At 37.6% G+C, this 14,794-nt stretch overlaps 1 protein-coding gene and 1 long non-coding RNA gene across 10 annotated transcripts in view; one reads left to right on the plus strand and one right to left on the minus strand.

Annotated features, from left to right (window-relative positions):
* The window catches only part of EXOC1 (exocyst complex component 1), a 204,396-nt gene extending 191,909 nt beyond the window's left edge, over positions 1–12,487 (plus strand). For 5 of the 9 annotated variants that reach the window (XM_068186760.1, XM_068186759.1, XM_068186763.1 and 2 more), the window contains 9 exons: positions 2,357–2,401; positions 3,545–3,708; positions 5,410–5,520; positions 5,994–6,070; positions 6,560–6,788; positions 7,787–7,970; positions 9,134–9,333; positions 10,834–11,028; positions 11,812–12,487. In XM_068186760.1, the coding sequence (XP_068042861.1) occupies positions 2,357–2,401; positions 3,545–3,708; positions 5,410–5,520; positions 5,994–6,070; positions 6,560–6,788; positions 7,787–7,970; positions 9,134–9,333; positions 10,834–11,028; positions 11,812–11,964 (1,358 nt within the window). In that variant the 3' untranslated portion in view covers positions 11,965–12,487. The remainder of the gene's footprint in view (positions 1–2,356; positions 2,402–3,544; positions 3,709–5,409; positions 5,521–5,993; positions 6,071–6,559; positions 6,789–7,786; positions 7,971–9,133; positions 9,334–10,833; positions 11,029–11,811) is intronic. The other 4 variants (XM_068186762.1, XM_068186767.1, XM_068186764.1 and 1 more) reach the window with 1 other exon arrangement.
* Positions 1,824–8,877, minus strand: LOC137472084 (uncharacterized). Its single transcript, XR_010998008.1, has 3 exons — positions 8,700–8,877; positions 8,162–8,269; positions 1,824–4,335 (listed from the first exon to the last, which is right to left on the minus strand). It is a non-coding gene; the product is annotated as an uncharacterized lncRNA (long non-coding RNA).
* Positions 12,488–14,794: the final 2,307 nt, after the last annotated feature.

Consider the following 14,794-nt stretch of genomic DNA (forward strand, 5'->3'; position numbering starts at 1 on the left):
TAGGTATTTATATTTAAGGGAGTATTCCTGCTTGGATTAGTCTAGTGTGAATATGGAAGTAAAGCTTAAAAGAAATAACCTGGATACTTAAAAAGCAACAGTGCTATAGGTGTATTTATGTATTGTCAGCTCTATATTTTGAGGTGCAGTGTTTCAGAGCTTCTTTGAAATATTTATTTTTGCCACGGTTTACCAGTTTGCAAATTCAGAATTCCAAAATTACGTGCAGCTGTAAATAGTAAGTTCTGTCAGCCTCCTCTGGGTCCTGAATTTATGCTTTGAAGTTTGATGGTAGAAGCCAGAAAAATGTAATGAAAGCAAGAAAGCAGGAAGGTGGTAAGGCTTGTTTGAGAGATGCAGAACTGGAAAGATAAGGCTTGGCAAGCTGTTGGACATGGAAAGCAGAGGTGCCATAGGATGTCGTTGTCAGAATATTTGAATTCCTACATCTTGAAAAGCAATCTTACTGCAAGAAAAAAAAATACCTTTAGTCTAATACAAATTGATTTCTGAAACATTCTAAACACTTTGTCTTGACACTTGTTTTGTGATTTGTATTTGTGAGGAGACAGCTTTTGTGGCAGTTCCCTAACTTGTGTAAATGTTATGGAGCAATCAGGCATTTTGGAGAAAGAGGTCCTTCAGTTCACCAGAGTAAAAGCTGCACCTTGAGAAGACTTCTGTCATGTATTTGTGCAAATTTATTTATGTTGCAGCTCCTCATAAGGGTGTGTAATTTCAAAGGCTTCTGTGTTCATCATAGTGATTGTACTACTACTAATTGCACATTTATTCAAAATACATCACTTCTCAATAGTAAACTTGTTTAAGGAGTAGTGTAGGTGCATAATGCTCCAGTTGTACTCAAAAACTAAAGATGACCTGTTTCCAAGTTGTGTTGGTGTGTGTTCTTGCCTTTTTTTTTGTGCTTTGGGAATAGCACTGCTATTTGAATGCCTCAAATGCAGAGGGGATGCTGGGAGAATTCTGGCATTCTGTGCTAACGCAAGGTTCTTTGTCTGCATTTTTATGGCAAAAAAAAGCCAGCCTGGGTCATGAGCATTCACACTTGTCTTAAGTAGTCCTTTTTTCTTTTTTTTTTTTTCTTTTTTTTTTTTTCTGATGAAGCCAAGACTTTGATACTTAAATACCACAAAGTCAGTGTTGGAAAGAGTGCTACTACTGTTATATGTTTATATGAGGTAGCTTGTCAAAAGCTACTCAGACTCCCCTGGTTGTCCAGGGCCTAATCTTTGTAGTTCTTCACATTCTGTGGTAAGTCCCATGTGTTTAGAAACTCAGGATGATGAAGAAGTGGGACCAATGCATGACAGTTGCATATGCCAAGTATATCATGCCTAAACATTTTTTTATTCAAAATCGGCCAAAACCCATAAGATCTAAAAACTAGGCTGGAATTAAATTTGAATTTGATGTTATAATTATCTGTAGTGTTGCCTACGTGAGAACATCTGGTATTTAAGACATGTTTGTGGCGTTTAGAAGTATCTACTCATTCTATTACAGTAGGTTCTGCTTGCCTGCTCCATTTTGAGGGGCTTGTAGCATCCATCCTCATCAAGATCTCTTTAAAACCACATACTGCTTTTAGTGTATGTATGCAAATGCCTTTTACTCTAGGGATTCTATATTTTCTACAAACGCCCATTTACTTTAAATTTCATATTGAAGTCCACTTGAGGAAACTTAAATTCTGAAAAAAACACAGGAAAAATATAAAAATCTTTGTAAATTTTTTTTACAATACGTTTATTATTTTTATCCTCTCCAAATTTGCAATCATGTGTTTCTGTGCAGCATGAATGCAAAAGATGTGATTTCTATATAAATATCCTGATCTGCAACAACTAAGAAAAGGTTAGCCAGTCTTACTGTCGATATGAATTATTTTGCAGTAATTGTGTGTGTGTTTTAAATTGAAAAGGTGGACAATATCTCAGACTCAGTAAAAAAATTCCATAAGTATGTTTTCATTTTTCATGTCTATTGTTGATATGATTTATCACGGAAACTGAGTCTGACAAATAATTTAATCGAATTCTCATTTTGGGAGAACTTAAATACATGTTACCAAAAGTGTTCTTCAAACATACTATATAAGAAAAATCAAATTTTAATACCTAGAAACTTACTCTATTTTCCATGTAGTTTAGATACTGAATTTCTAGAACAGTACCTCTCCAACTAAATGTGTTTGCAATGTAGTTACTTGCTGCTTATAGTTCTCTGCATGTTTCTTTCCAGTTAGAGCTTAACTTGCATCTTGTGCATGGTTTGTGCAAACTGCATTTTAACTTGTCTTTGTCTTTGATGCTTGCAACCTAATCCATCCCAGCTACACTGCCTCGAAAAGAAAGTGCTGTCAAACAGGAAACTGAGAGTGAGTATAACTAGTTGCATTAGTTGGTGTTGTCAATGCATGTGTGTTGATGTTACAATGTAGTGCTGCATCAGGGAGAATCTGCCTCACACCGAAGCACTCTGTTCAGAATGAAATAAATGTGAGCAGAGCCATTGGGCTGGCAAGGCAAAAAGGAAGGACAGCGCTAAGTCCCAACATAGAATTTGGGAAGATTTGCACATGAAGGCAATATCTTTTGGTTTTCCCATTCTTCTAGTTGATAGTAAAAATATGTTTGTGCCTGAGAGCTTGTCATAGCTTTCCATTCCTCCTGTAGGTTGAAGTGACAGTTGAGATTAGATCGATAGACTTTGTCTTGTGTCCCTAGACTAGATGCCAACAGAGCAGTAAGTGAAGCTTGCAGGATTGCTTTTAAGTTTCTTTATGGCTTTGATGTGAGAAGTTTACTTGGAAATCAAATAATGATAATTTTTTGGTCTTTTTTGTTATTAGCTTTCTCTGTCCTGGTCCAACATTTCTGAAAATTTTTGGGGAAAAAGAAATAAAAAAGTAAATACGTGGTCCTAGGAGAAGGCCCCGAAGTATCATGAAGAAAGGATTGAATGTTAATTATGATCAAAAGGAGGGGAGAGCATTAGCAACAGTTACTATGGGGTTGTAGATGCAGCAAAATAGCTGGAACAAACTGTGCAGTTAAAAGGATGTTAACAGCAGAAGAATCCAGTTCAAGATGGAAAAGTACCTGTGTGTATAAAACGTTTAAATTATTTTTCTTCCTGTGGTTCAGTCCTTCTGCTTGTGGCAGCCTTTGCCCAAAGTACATCTACAAATGCAATAACTGGTCTTAGCTTTCAAGTCTTCAATCCCCGTGTTACTGTATTTCAGAATTTTGTTCCTTTTATACCTTTTTGCCATACTTTACAATGGGAATTTAAATATTTATATGGTACTTTGAAAATTGCTGAAGAATGAATCTCAGTTACCTTATAATGAGGAAAGATTACTTTTACAGCAAAAACATTGATAGCTTAGATAAAAGTTGTCTGATTTTAATACAGGACTACTTGCAATTCTTGATCTCATGTTCTGTAACAGACTTCATATTCTTCAGTATTTTATTCTGCCTTCACTTTCCTCCTTCATAGTGTCTTTATTTCACAGGTCTTCATGGAAGTTCTGGAAAATTAACTGGGTCTACTTCTAGTCTAAATAAACTCTCTGTTCAGAGTTCAGGAAACCGTAGATCTCAGTCATCCTCGCTGTTAGACATGGGAAACATGTCTGCCTCTGACCTGGATGTGGCTGACAGAACAAAATTTGATAAGGTAAAGCCAAAATATCACATAGAATTCCTGTTTAGTTTTGTATTAGAGGTATCTTACATATCCTTCTTATATAGTTCAAAAATCTCTACTTTTTAAATCCTAAAACATGCCAATTTCAAAGTTTGTATGTACCATACATCTAATAAAGGCAGTTCCTAAGAAATATGAAGATCACAGTAACATTCTCAGATCATAAGATTCTGTTTAAATCCTTTATATGCTGTGTGTGGTCTTTAAAGAATATCAAGCATAAAAAATTAACTTTTAAGTTTAAGCCAAATATGTGTTTTTAAACAAATAGGAATGGAACTGATGGATTCTCCACTGTTCTGGGTTTTTTTCCAACTCATTCAGTGTTCTATGACGTTTTGCCAGTATGTAAGCAAAAGTGAAAGATAAGGAAGATAAGAATTTTAGCCAGGACTTGAGTGTGACCCTAAAATTTTACTTATACTGGCTTCACATTAGTTATCATCAGTTTTCAACTTCAACCAATAGCACTAAGTTATTATTGGAGTGGCCTCATCCTGTTTTAAAACCTGCTGTCCTCAGCATCTGTTGACTTTTTTCCCTGAACCATTAAAAGTGACAGTGCTCACTATTTCTTGCACAATTAACTCCTCAGTGCTGTGGAAGGAAAATGAGCAGTCAGAGATAAAAATAATTTTGTTGTTCTCTATTGAATTATTTGATGGCGATGAATGTTTTTCTTCTGACCTCTTCAAATCATTGCTCAGTCTTTTTCTGGGAGGAAATATATGCCTGAAACAATATTAACTGTTAAGTTACTACAAACTTGTAGCAGCAACTTGTCTAAAATTAAAAATCTAAGTTGTTAAAACAGGTTTATGCAATTATTGTGCTATTATTTTCAGTTTCTCACTTGTATCTCACGCCCACTGGGGATACGTGAATGTGATTTAATATACACAGAGTTATAAACTATTGAGCTGACCTACTAAGTTGTTGGGTTTTTTCCCTGTGGAATTTTCATCAGCATGGATTTCCTGTCCGGCTAGATTAGTTTAATTTATGTAAATTATTGCATGCCTTAATTTTTAAATACTTGCAGAGAAAAATCTAAGAGAAATATGTTTAACATCTGGTTTAGAATTTCCTTATTTTTTTATTAATTAAATTATTGTAATTACTTATTGCCAAAATAGTGTTTCACTTTAGTTTAAATCTAAATATTGTGTTGCATACTTCAGTACAACACCTACTTATTTGTTTCTCTAGCTGCTATGTAGAAACTTTTTCTGCTTTTTCTACAGAACACTTCCCTTCAACATACACAGTTGACCTGTTTTTCTTCCCTGAGGCTTTTAATTTTGTCTTCCTCTGCTCAGCAACCCAGGCAGAAAAGATGGTGGCAGAACCCATGACTTACTGTTAAAATGCGAGTGTTTCCATTATAGCAAAAAAGTGCTTCCTCAGGCTGCAACTAGAAAACTTCTAGTTGTGGAAAAACTTAGATTGTTCTTTTCTTCACAGTATTACATGGATAAGAAAAGACTGTGCTGAAGATGCAGCTGTTACTTTTAGACATCCACTTACAAGCTGTTTCCATTTCTGTTAAGTAACAGTAAGCCTTCTAAAGCTCAGTGAAGATTAAAAGTATATGTAACAAACAATTAAAATTAGTATTGTTAACCGTCCGTGGAATTTGATGTGCTGATAAAATATTTTAACTTTCTTTAGATTTTTGAGCAAGTATTAAGTGAACTAGAACCTCTGTGTCTGGCAGAACAGGACTTCATTAGTAAATTTTTCAAACTGCAACAACATCAGAGCACCTCTGGAACAACAATGGTATGACTTAGATTCTCTCACTGTAGTAAAAAGTATTGACTGGGCCTCAAAAGAGACCTGTTTAAAAGACAACTTTGGCATTTATTGGTGATTACGTGATCCAGGTGATAAGTAATTTGTTTTTCTTCGTGAACTGGAAGGATCTTTATTTTGGCTAACCAAAACAAAATTTTTGAAAGAAGGACTACCATGTTTCCTTTGCCATGGCTTTGTGTCCTCTTAAGATGACAACAAGCACTCCATCATGCCATACAGGAAGACGGTGGGGAGTAATTGTGAATAATATTGAATTCGGTGGAATGTGGCTGGAAAATTACCAGAAACGTGCAAACTGTTCTGTTTTTCTACTCTGGAGGCAGGGGGTGCTGGGGGTATGGAACTGCTACTTATATTGGTTTTATCAGGTGTAGTAACTGCTTTGATAAAGAACTGGAGACAAACCTTATCTTTACATACATTCCTTGTTCTCACAGAACGAAGTGGAGGAAATGGATGGAGTAGCTTTATCCCGTTCATACACTTCTGGTGTTCCACAAACAGTATCATCTGAGTATGTGCTGCTATTTTTTATTACTGATTCTTAAGCCTATGTTTGAGTTTATTTGGCATATAAAACATTTTTCTCTAAAATCAGAAATTATTCCCTTTCAGTGAAAGTGAAAAGTAAACTTTTAATTTTTACCTAGACACTGTGTGTGTTGGTAAAAAGAATATTTTTTGTATATAGAATGGGTGTTCCTGTATATAGTTGTTTAATTCTCTTAATAGTTTGCAAATTGAGATTACTTATATTTTCTATAAGATATAAAATATGCTTAGCAAAGTTCTGAGAGTGTGTGGCAGCTTCCACAGAGAAAATACATTTTAGAATATTTTATATCTGTGACTGTTGATTTTTACTGTGTGGTACTGACTTTCTGAAAGTCATGAGACTTGTTGAATGCAAATGACTACAATATCAAATAAATATATCAAAAAGCATGTAAAACAGACTACTAAACTGTCAGAGTAATATTTTCCTCTTATGCATTTTTAATAGGAAGGACATGATCCGACAAATGATGACAAAAATATTTCGTTGTATTGAACCTGAGCTGAATAACCTTATAGCGCTGGGAGACAAGATTGATAGCTTTAATTCCCTTTATATGTTAGTTAAGATGAGCCATCATGTATGGACAGCACAAAATGTGGACCCTGCTTCCTTTCTCAGCACAACACTTGGAAATGTTTTGGTGACTGTCAAAAGGAACTTTGATAAGTGCATTGTAAGTTCTTTAGTTATTCTGATTAACCTAACTGTAATATTATGGGAAGCCCACTCCTACTCAGTTTGGTTTTACATTTCTGTATACCTAAATTCCTTAAATTTGAAGCCAAAATTAGTAATTTATTGCTTTTCTACTGCCCAAGCCTTCAAATAAATGGTGGTTGTGTTTCTTTTTTCCTCTCCATTCCAGTTTTCCTCAATAAGTAGCTTTTTGTACCAAATAAGACCACTTGGTCAGGATTCTGAGCTAGCTGACATTCTTAGTTCTTTGTTTAAACTTGTACCCTTTCTGAGATTACTGAAATCCATTAAGTAAAATACAGCTCTCTGCCTTTTTTACTTGCCAAAACCAAACCTTGTGAAGGGTATGAGGTCTTTTGGCAGTAGCAGAGGCAGCCCCTACTGTCTGAAACTTTCTTTTGCTAATGCAGTTACAACTATTATATTAAATATGGCAGGTGAAAACAGAGTTGTTGGTATAACTTTGTTTTATTGTCATAAATGTAATTTCACTCTACGGAAACATCATAATACTGACCATTCTTGATCAGTTTAATACTTAAAATATTTGGAAACTGATTTTTTTATTACACTCAGAAATAAAGTTTCTTTGAAAGAAGACTAAAGAAGCTTTGTGCAGCAAAAGGAATTGTTAGCTTGGCTGAATCAGAAAAGTGAAATTCCTTGTCAGATTATAAAGTGAAAATTGTTAATTGCTTCTGGTGCATAAATTTGGATTTTTTTTTCATTGGGTGTTTGTTTTCATAATACTAAGTAAATAAAGGGGAATAAAATACCATCTTTCCTTTTTCTTTCCAATTATTTTATTTAAAAAAAATTAAGGGTAAAAAGGGTGAAAGACTAAATAGATGTACTAATTGAAAGAATTAATTTCTGTCTTTTATATATGTCAGTTTTTTCAGTATGTCTGCATTTTTCTTTTAATAGTTGTTACATGATCTGGAGCCTAACACTTGTTCTTGTTTTAAATTAAAGAGTAATCAGATGAAGCAGATGGATGAAGTAAAAATCTCAAAGAAGAGTAAAGTTGGGATCCTTCCATTTGTTGCTGAATTTGAAGAGTTTGCAGCCCTTGCTGAATCAATTTTCAAAAATGCAGAACGTCGAGGAGATCTAGATAAAGCCTACATAAAACTTATCAGAGCTGTCTTTGACAGTGGTGGGTCTTCCGAGGCTGTCATAGTTTACTAAAATAATTGTTTCCACCTGTTTATATATAATTTTGCCCCAATTAACAGGTGGGGGTTTTTTAAGACTATGCTGAAATTTTGGTTGTCTCTGTTATTGTGAGTGAGCAAGTGTAATCCTTTTGATTGTAATATACTTTTAGATACTTCCCTTTGTACATACCTGTAAAGTAACTTTGAGTTGTGACAGAGGGAAGTGGTTAAGACTGAAGAGGGAGAGGAGATAGCAACCTGGCATGCTCAGTCTGGTTTCTTGTCTTTTTGTTTCTCCCTGTAAAAAAAAAAAAAATGGCAGTAGCAGATTTTCCCTAGTGAGCAGTTCAGTGTTTTGACTGGAATGAGTCTGTGCTCATTACTGATACTCTGGTGCCCTGGATCACTTTCGTGATGGGCATCCTGATAGTCTCAGCAAAGTGATTAATGGATGAACAGGGATGGAAAATTAACTGCTCTTGCTTGAAGCCATCCTCTTTCAGCCTGCTTTTAGGTGCAGTAAAGGAGAGATAGGTAGAATTTTTTTTTGCTGCTTGTTGTTTTTTGGGTTTGGGCTTTTTTTTTTTGGCAGGGGAAGGGGGAAGTAAAAGATCTATATGCAGGATTATTTATTTTTATTATTACATTTAGGGTCTGATGGTAATTTTGACCATAAAGCTAATAAGCAAATCTGAGATTAAGAAGTACATTTAAGAACCCCCCACTACCTTATTGAAGATTTTTGTCCTAGTGAAGATGGGAATTGATTTTGCTGTGACTTCTCTTAAATAGTTCTATCATGTGCAATTTATTAGGGATACTGAAAGCATGCTTGCAAGCTTCCTTAGAATGTGGCTTGTTCCTCACACCTGTAAATGATATCATACATACTCATTATTTTGTATCTTTCTATAAGTGACTTTTTTGCCATACAAGTTTTATTGTCTTAGAGCTTGAATTTATCTGTTGCTTCTTTTGAAGGCTCTTAGATAGCGTTTTAGTGGTAATTCTGTGAATTCTGGGAATTTTGTGGTAATCTGACTAAATCAGTTACATGAAATGCAAAATTCCCTTTTTGATAGTATTATGGTTATTGGTTTTGTTTTTCTGAATTTGTTTGTCCTTTTGGTATTCTTAGTATTTTGCTTCTCATTTCTTTTAGTTGAGAAAGTAGCTAATGAAAGCCAGAAGACACCCAGGGATGTCGTCATGATGGAGAACTTCCATCATATTTTTGCAACACTTTCTCGCTTGAAAATTTCTTGTCTGGAGGCTGAGAAAAAAGAAGCCAAACAGAAATACACTGATCATCTTCAGTCTTATGTAATCTACTCACTTGGACAGCCACTCGAGAAATTAAATGTGAGTATATTTGAGTATTCATTTAAATGGTACAGGTTAGTGGAAATAATACATTCAAAAACTATTTGATCTCTTTATCACTGCATCTATCATAACTTTTTATTATTTTGGACTGGAGCATGTCTGGCAAGAGTACTCATGAGGGTAACAGTCTTGGATGAAAATAACCAAATTTTTCATGGTAATTAATAGTACTGACTAAACATCAGTGTCATAAGCAAATGGTTTTGAGGAAGAAGAAAGTGAGGTGAAAAGTCATCAGAATTTTTGGGATAATCTTTTTTACCTCAACTGCAGAGAAAATTGCTGTAGTTTTTGAGCTGTTCAACAAGAACAGTTATAGGAAAATTCTGTATGTCTGAAGTTGAACTAAATGTTAAATTGAGTGGTGATTTAGGTTCAGACTCAGTTCTGTCCACTTGAATGTCTCCTAGCTTTTTCTATAAACAGGGTTTCAGGCATCCATTTTCAGAGACATTTAACATGTACTCCCATTTTGAAAATTAAAATGCTTTATTGCCGTTTCCCATTTGTGGATTGACTCTGACCAACATCTAAGCTGCCACATAGCTAACTGCTGCTCAGTTCCCACTCTACAGGGGAGGCAATAGGAAGAGCAAAAGTGAAAAAACTTGAAGGTGGAGATAAAGACAGTTTAATCAGAGAAGTGGAGAGAGAAAGATAGAGGAGAACAAAATAAAGTAAGTGGTACAAAAGCAGTCATTGACTTCCTCTCACAAGCAGACTGATACCCAGGCAGTTTCTGAGCAACAGCCACCTTGAAGCCAAACACCAAACCTGCCTCCTCCAACCCTAATTTTTATAGCTGAGCAGGATATTTTGTGCTGTGATTTGGTGAGGTTTGACCTGTTCAGCAGTAACCAGCTGTTGTGTTCACAGCCCAGTTTTAGCCACAAATCCAAAACACAGCACCATAGAGGCTGCTGCGAAGAAAGTTAACCAGGGAGTTCCCTCTGTCCTGCCCAGACCTGATGCACTGTTGAGCTCAACCTGCATGTTCACAGAAATATTTCCCTCTGTATACTAAAACGTTTATATTTACTATGTTGAGAAAACTGGCCAATGACAGTGAGAAGGGAGGGCAATTGTGAACAAATATGCTCTTGTGTAATTATGGTTTAAAAGATGCTCAAGTGCTTAGGGAGTTAATCCAAAAGATCCAGTATTTGGATCCCTGGTTATGAGCTCATGAATTGAGGATTTTGGGGCAGACTGGTTATTAGTTACAAGGTTGTAAAGAAAAGCTCAATTGCTTCTAGAAATGATTGGTTTCAATTTTATGCTAGTACTTGGACTGCTGTACTGTTGGGCTGTGTTTTAATGTTTATGGCTGAGCAGTACTTCATGCCCAATTAAGAAACAAAAATTGGGAGAACACAACAGTCATGAAGCAGAATCAAGATTTAACCACACATATCCTTGTCAAATTAAGTTAATTAGTTCAGAATTGTGATAGTGACTAATGCTGTTTCTTGTTAGCATTTTTTTGAAGGTGTTGAAGCTCGTGTGGCACAGGGTATACGGGAAGAGGAAGTAAGCTATCAGCTGGCTTTTAATAAACAAGAGCTTCGTAAAGTTATAAAGGAATATCCTGGTAAAGAAGTGAAGAAGGGATTGGATAATCTCTACAAGAAGGTAGATAAACATCTCTGTGAAGAAGAAAACTTACTTCAGGTAAACTAAATCATGTCTTAAAAACCCTATAATGTTACACAGAGGCTTTTTATTACTGCTTTTGCATATATATTCTGTGAGAATGTTCAGCATAACTCTGAAAACATGTATTTTCTGTACAGCTTTTGGGTTTTTTAATAAGCACACTCTGTTTCTATTTAATACTGATTTGGACCAGAGTGATAGAAAAAAGTTCAGAAAGAAACTTCCTTTATGATTCCCTAGCTGACCATTAGTGGGTGATGTCTGTTTTGCAAAATACATTGGAAGTAGAGAATAGATTTAAATGAATGGATAACCTGATGTGAATCTTAATTGGTGCACTATAGCAGGATATTTTCAGTTATCTATTTTCTGATAGTTGTATTAGCTAATGTTTTTCTTACACTCTGAACTTTTTCACTGAAGTAAATAACAAGTAGACTTGAGTTCAAGCTTGTTTAAACAGCTGAAAACTCTGAAATGTGAATTATAGTACTCTTCTGGTTCAGGGTGTTTTCCTGAAAGACAAAAGCAATACCTCTATTTAGAGAACTTCCTCATCTTCTTTACTATTTTCTGCTTTGCACATTTATTACAAGTCATGTCAACATTACAGATCTTAATGGGTAAAAAACATCAATCTTCTTACTAATGCAGTAACTCGATCTATTGAACTTTATTAGTAATCTTTAACTGTAAAATGACACCTGAAGTGTGAGAATCGATTACTGAACCAATGTTTTCTAGTTAACCTATGTATTGTGCCAGCTGACTTTCCCTGAAGTTTGCTCTCTTTGGCAGGTTGTGTGGCATTCCATGCAAGATGAATTCATACGACAGTACAAGCACTTTGAAGGGCTGATAGCTCGCTGCTACCCTGGATCAGGAATTACTATGGAATTCACTATACAGGATATTTTAGACTACTGCTCCAGTATTGCACAGTCTCATTAAAGTTCTAGAAAGGGAAAGAAGCTAGCAGAGTGTGTGCCTGTATATAAGGGAATCAAACACTATAAATGTTACTGGGTTTTTAAAAGGTGTATTTCCATGTGTGTGTAGTTAACTGCCATGTATGTTGAGTAACACTCCTGCTTCGAATGCCTTTCAGGGCAAAATAAAACATTCAGGGATTTGTTGTGCTTCTAATGGGCTGAAGTAATGTTTGAAAGCATTAATTCTGTGAAACACTTTGGATACAGTTGTTCCCTTACCCTAATATTCAAATATTTTTATTTATAATTCCTTCTCTTGCCAAAAGCAGCACTACCTTCATAGTATGCCAAAAGAATACTACTGTTTTCACTAATATTTTTCATCTTAGAAATTATGTAAGTATTGAAGACTATCAGATATTTTCCCTTCCTTGTTCTAGAAAGTATGGATGTAGAACTTTATGCCGTGGGAAGACTGAATTCATGTTCTGAGATATAATGTGACTATGGCTATAATTCTTAATTAAACTGTGTTCATCATATTCTTTATTTCTGTGGAGAGTTATTTTAAAAAGGTGAAAATACCTGGAGGAGTAAATTCCATTGTTTTGCTGATGGCTGTTGAACAGTTAGTGCATTTCTGCATCCCTGTTGTTTTTCTTCCTTTTAGTAAATATGATGTAGTGTCCGTGTACTCTAACCTTATGTAAATCCTTCCTCTTCCTGCAGCTTCAGCTGCCAGGGATTCAGGACCTAGGTTTTCTGTACAGCTTGGTGAAATTGCCAAGTTGATGGATAGAAGTGGGGTGTATACAGGGTAGAAACAGGTACAATAAACATGCAGAGGTAGAATGTTTTTTCAGATGCAGATGCAAGAATAAAAAAAAACCCAAACCAGTATGAATGTCAGTTTTTCCTTCTGAGTTTTGTAACAAACCTGCTAGATGAAACCTGGATTTCAGAGATGCATAGAATTGTTTTGGAAGGGACTTTAAAGATCCTCGTTCCCACCGCCTCCCGTGGGCAGGGACACCTCCCAGTACACTAGGATGCTCAAAACCCCAATCAGCCCGGCCTTGAACACTTCCAGGAGTGGGGTTTCCACAACTTCTCTGGGCAACCTGTTCAGCGTCTCACTGCCCTTACAGTAAACAGCTTCCTCCTCCCGCCCAATCTAAATCTACTTCTCTTGCACTCTGAATCCTTTGCCCCTTCTCCCGTCACTGCACGCCCATGGAGAACGCCCTTCTCCGTCTTTCTCGCAGGCTCTCGGGGCCGGGCTGCGCGCACGGGCGAAGCCGCGGTGCCGGCTCTCCCGGGGCCCTGCGGCCCGCGGCAGGAGGAAGCGTTCCGCCCGCCACGCGAGGGCTGCCGGGCCGGGAAGGGGCGGGAGGGGACGGGAGGGAAGGGGAGGGGACGGGAGGGAAGGAGAGGGAAGGGAAGGGAACGGGAGGGAAGGGACGGAAGGGGCCGGGCCGGGCCGGGCCGGGCGCGTCCCCCCGTTGCTGCGGTGACGGGCCGGAAGCGGCCGCCGCTCCGCGCGCCATTTTCAAAGGATTTCCAGCGCTGGGACATCGCGGCCGCTCCGCGGCGAGCCCGCTTGCCGACGCCTCCTTTTGGTGGTAAATGCGGGGGGAAAGCGGCGTAAGCCCGTCTGGGAAGTGACCGCCCGCCCCTCTGTAGGTACAGACCGGGGTTGTTGCTGGAAGGTCGGCACAGCTTCCAGTTTAGGGAGGCGGGCGATGAGCAGGCTCGTAAACGGAAGGGTTCTCCTGGGCTGCAGCGGGAACGTACAGGGCACGGTGGCGGGCTGCCCAGGAAGGACGCGGAGTCTTCCTCTCTGGAGACATCCTAAACCCACCTGGGCGCGGTCCTGTCACCTGCTCCAGGTGACCCTGCCTTGGCTGGATGGCCTTTCCCACTTCCTTCGGAAAAAGTGTTGTCTTTCCATAGGCTGAGTGCTGAGACTTCACAGCAAGCGTGTCGTAGGAGTACGTGAGTCAGGAATGAGCTCCCAGCAAATCCCCTTGGAAGCGGACTTCCCTGCGGCGAGGCCCGGCTCTCGGGGTGTGTCCTTGTGAAAAATGCAGAATGTATGGCTCTACGCAGATATTTACGATATGTATTATGCTAGGTTGGAAAGTTATGCTGTAGTAACATTTTAATAATATAGTAAATGTAGTTTTGTAATTGAAATTAAGCTTCAGTAGTTAAAATAGAAAATATGTGTGTGTGGTATTCGTTTTGCTCAAGAGAAGAAGAAGATAATCAAGGAATTCTTCACACAGAGATAACAATTACATAAAACCCCTAAATCTTCCAGAGGAGAGGAATTTATGGCTCTCCTTATCAACAAAAAACCGAACTTCTCCAAACTCGACTTAGACTTCAAGGCGCCTGGGATTAACAAGAATTCCTCAACAAGTACCGGACAAACTTCTTGTTTTAAATAAATATATGCATATTCATGAAGTGATTTGTGTATGCAACAGGTTACCCCTCTTAAGGAGGGAATTCTTTTTATCGGGGTCCTTCTCCTGGCTCACTTTTGTCCAGAGAGAGGTACCCAGCCCGGGCTGTAACTTTTTGCTGTTATTGTCTCTTTAATTGTCCTAACTCTAATTGTTTAATCTTTATTACTATGCTTGTATTTTTTTTTTTTTCATTTTATTTTTAGTAAACTTTTATAAATTTTTAAAACGAGTGATTGGCGTTTATAACAGTCCTCGACCTGACGTGCGGCAGCTGCGTGTCACGGCACAGCCCTGAGGCACCTCGAGAGGCGAATACCGGCTCCGCCGAGTGCCTTTGCTACCTGGCGAGCAGGACAGCAGCAAAAAGGGGGAAAA

The sequence above is a fragment of the Anomalospiza imberbis genome, chromosome 4 (genome assembly GCF_031753505.1).
Source record: "Anomalospiza imberbis isolate Cuckoo-Finch-1a 21T00152 chromosome 4, ASM3175350v1, whole genome shotgun sequence".
Classification (NCBI taxonomy): domain Eukaryota; kingdom Metazoa; phylum Chordata; class Aves; order Passeriformes; family Viduidae; genus Anomalospiza; species Anomalospiza imberbis.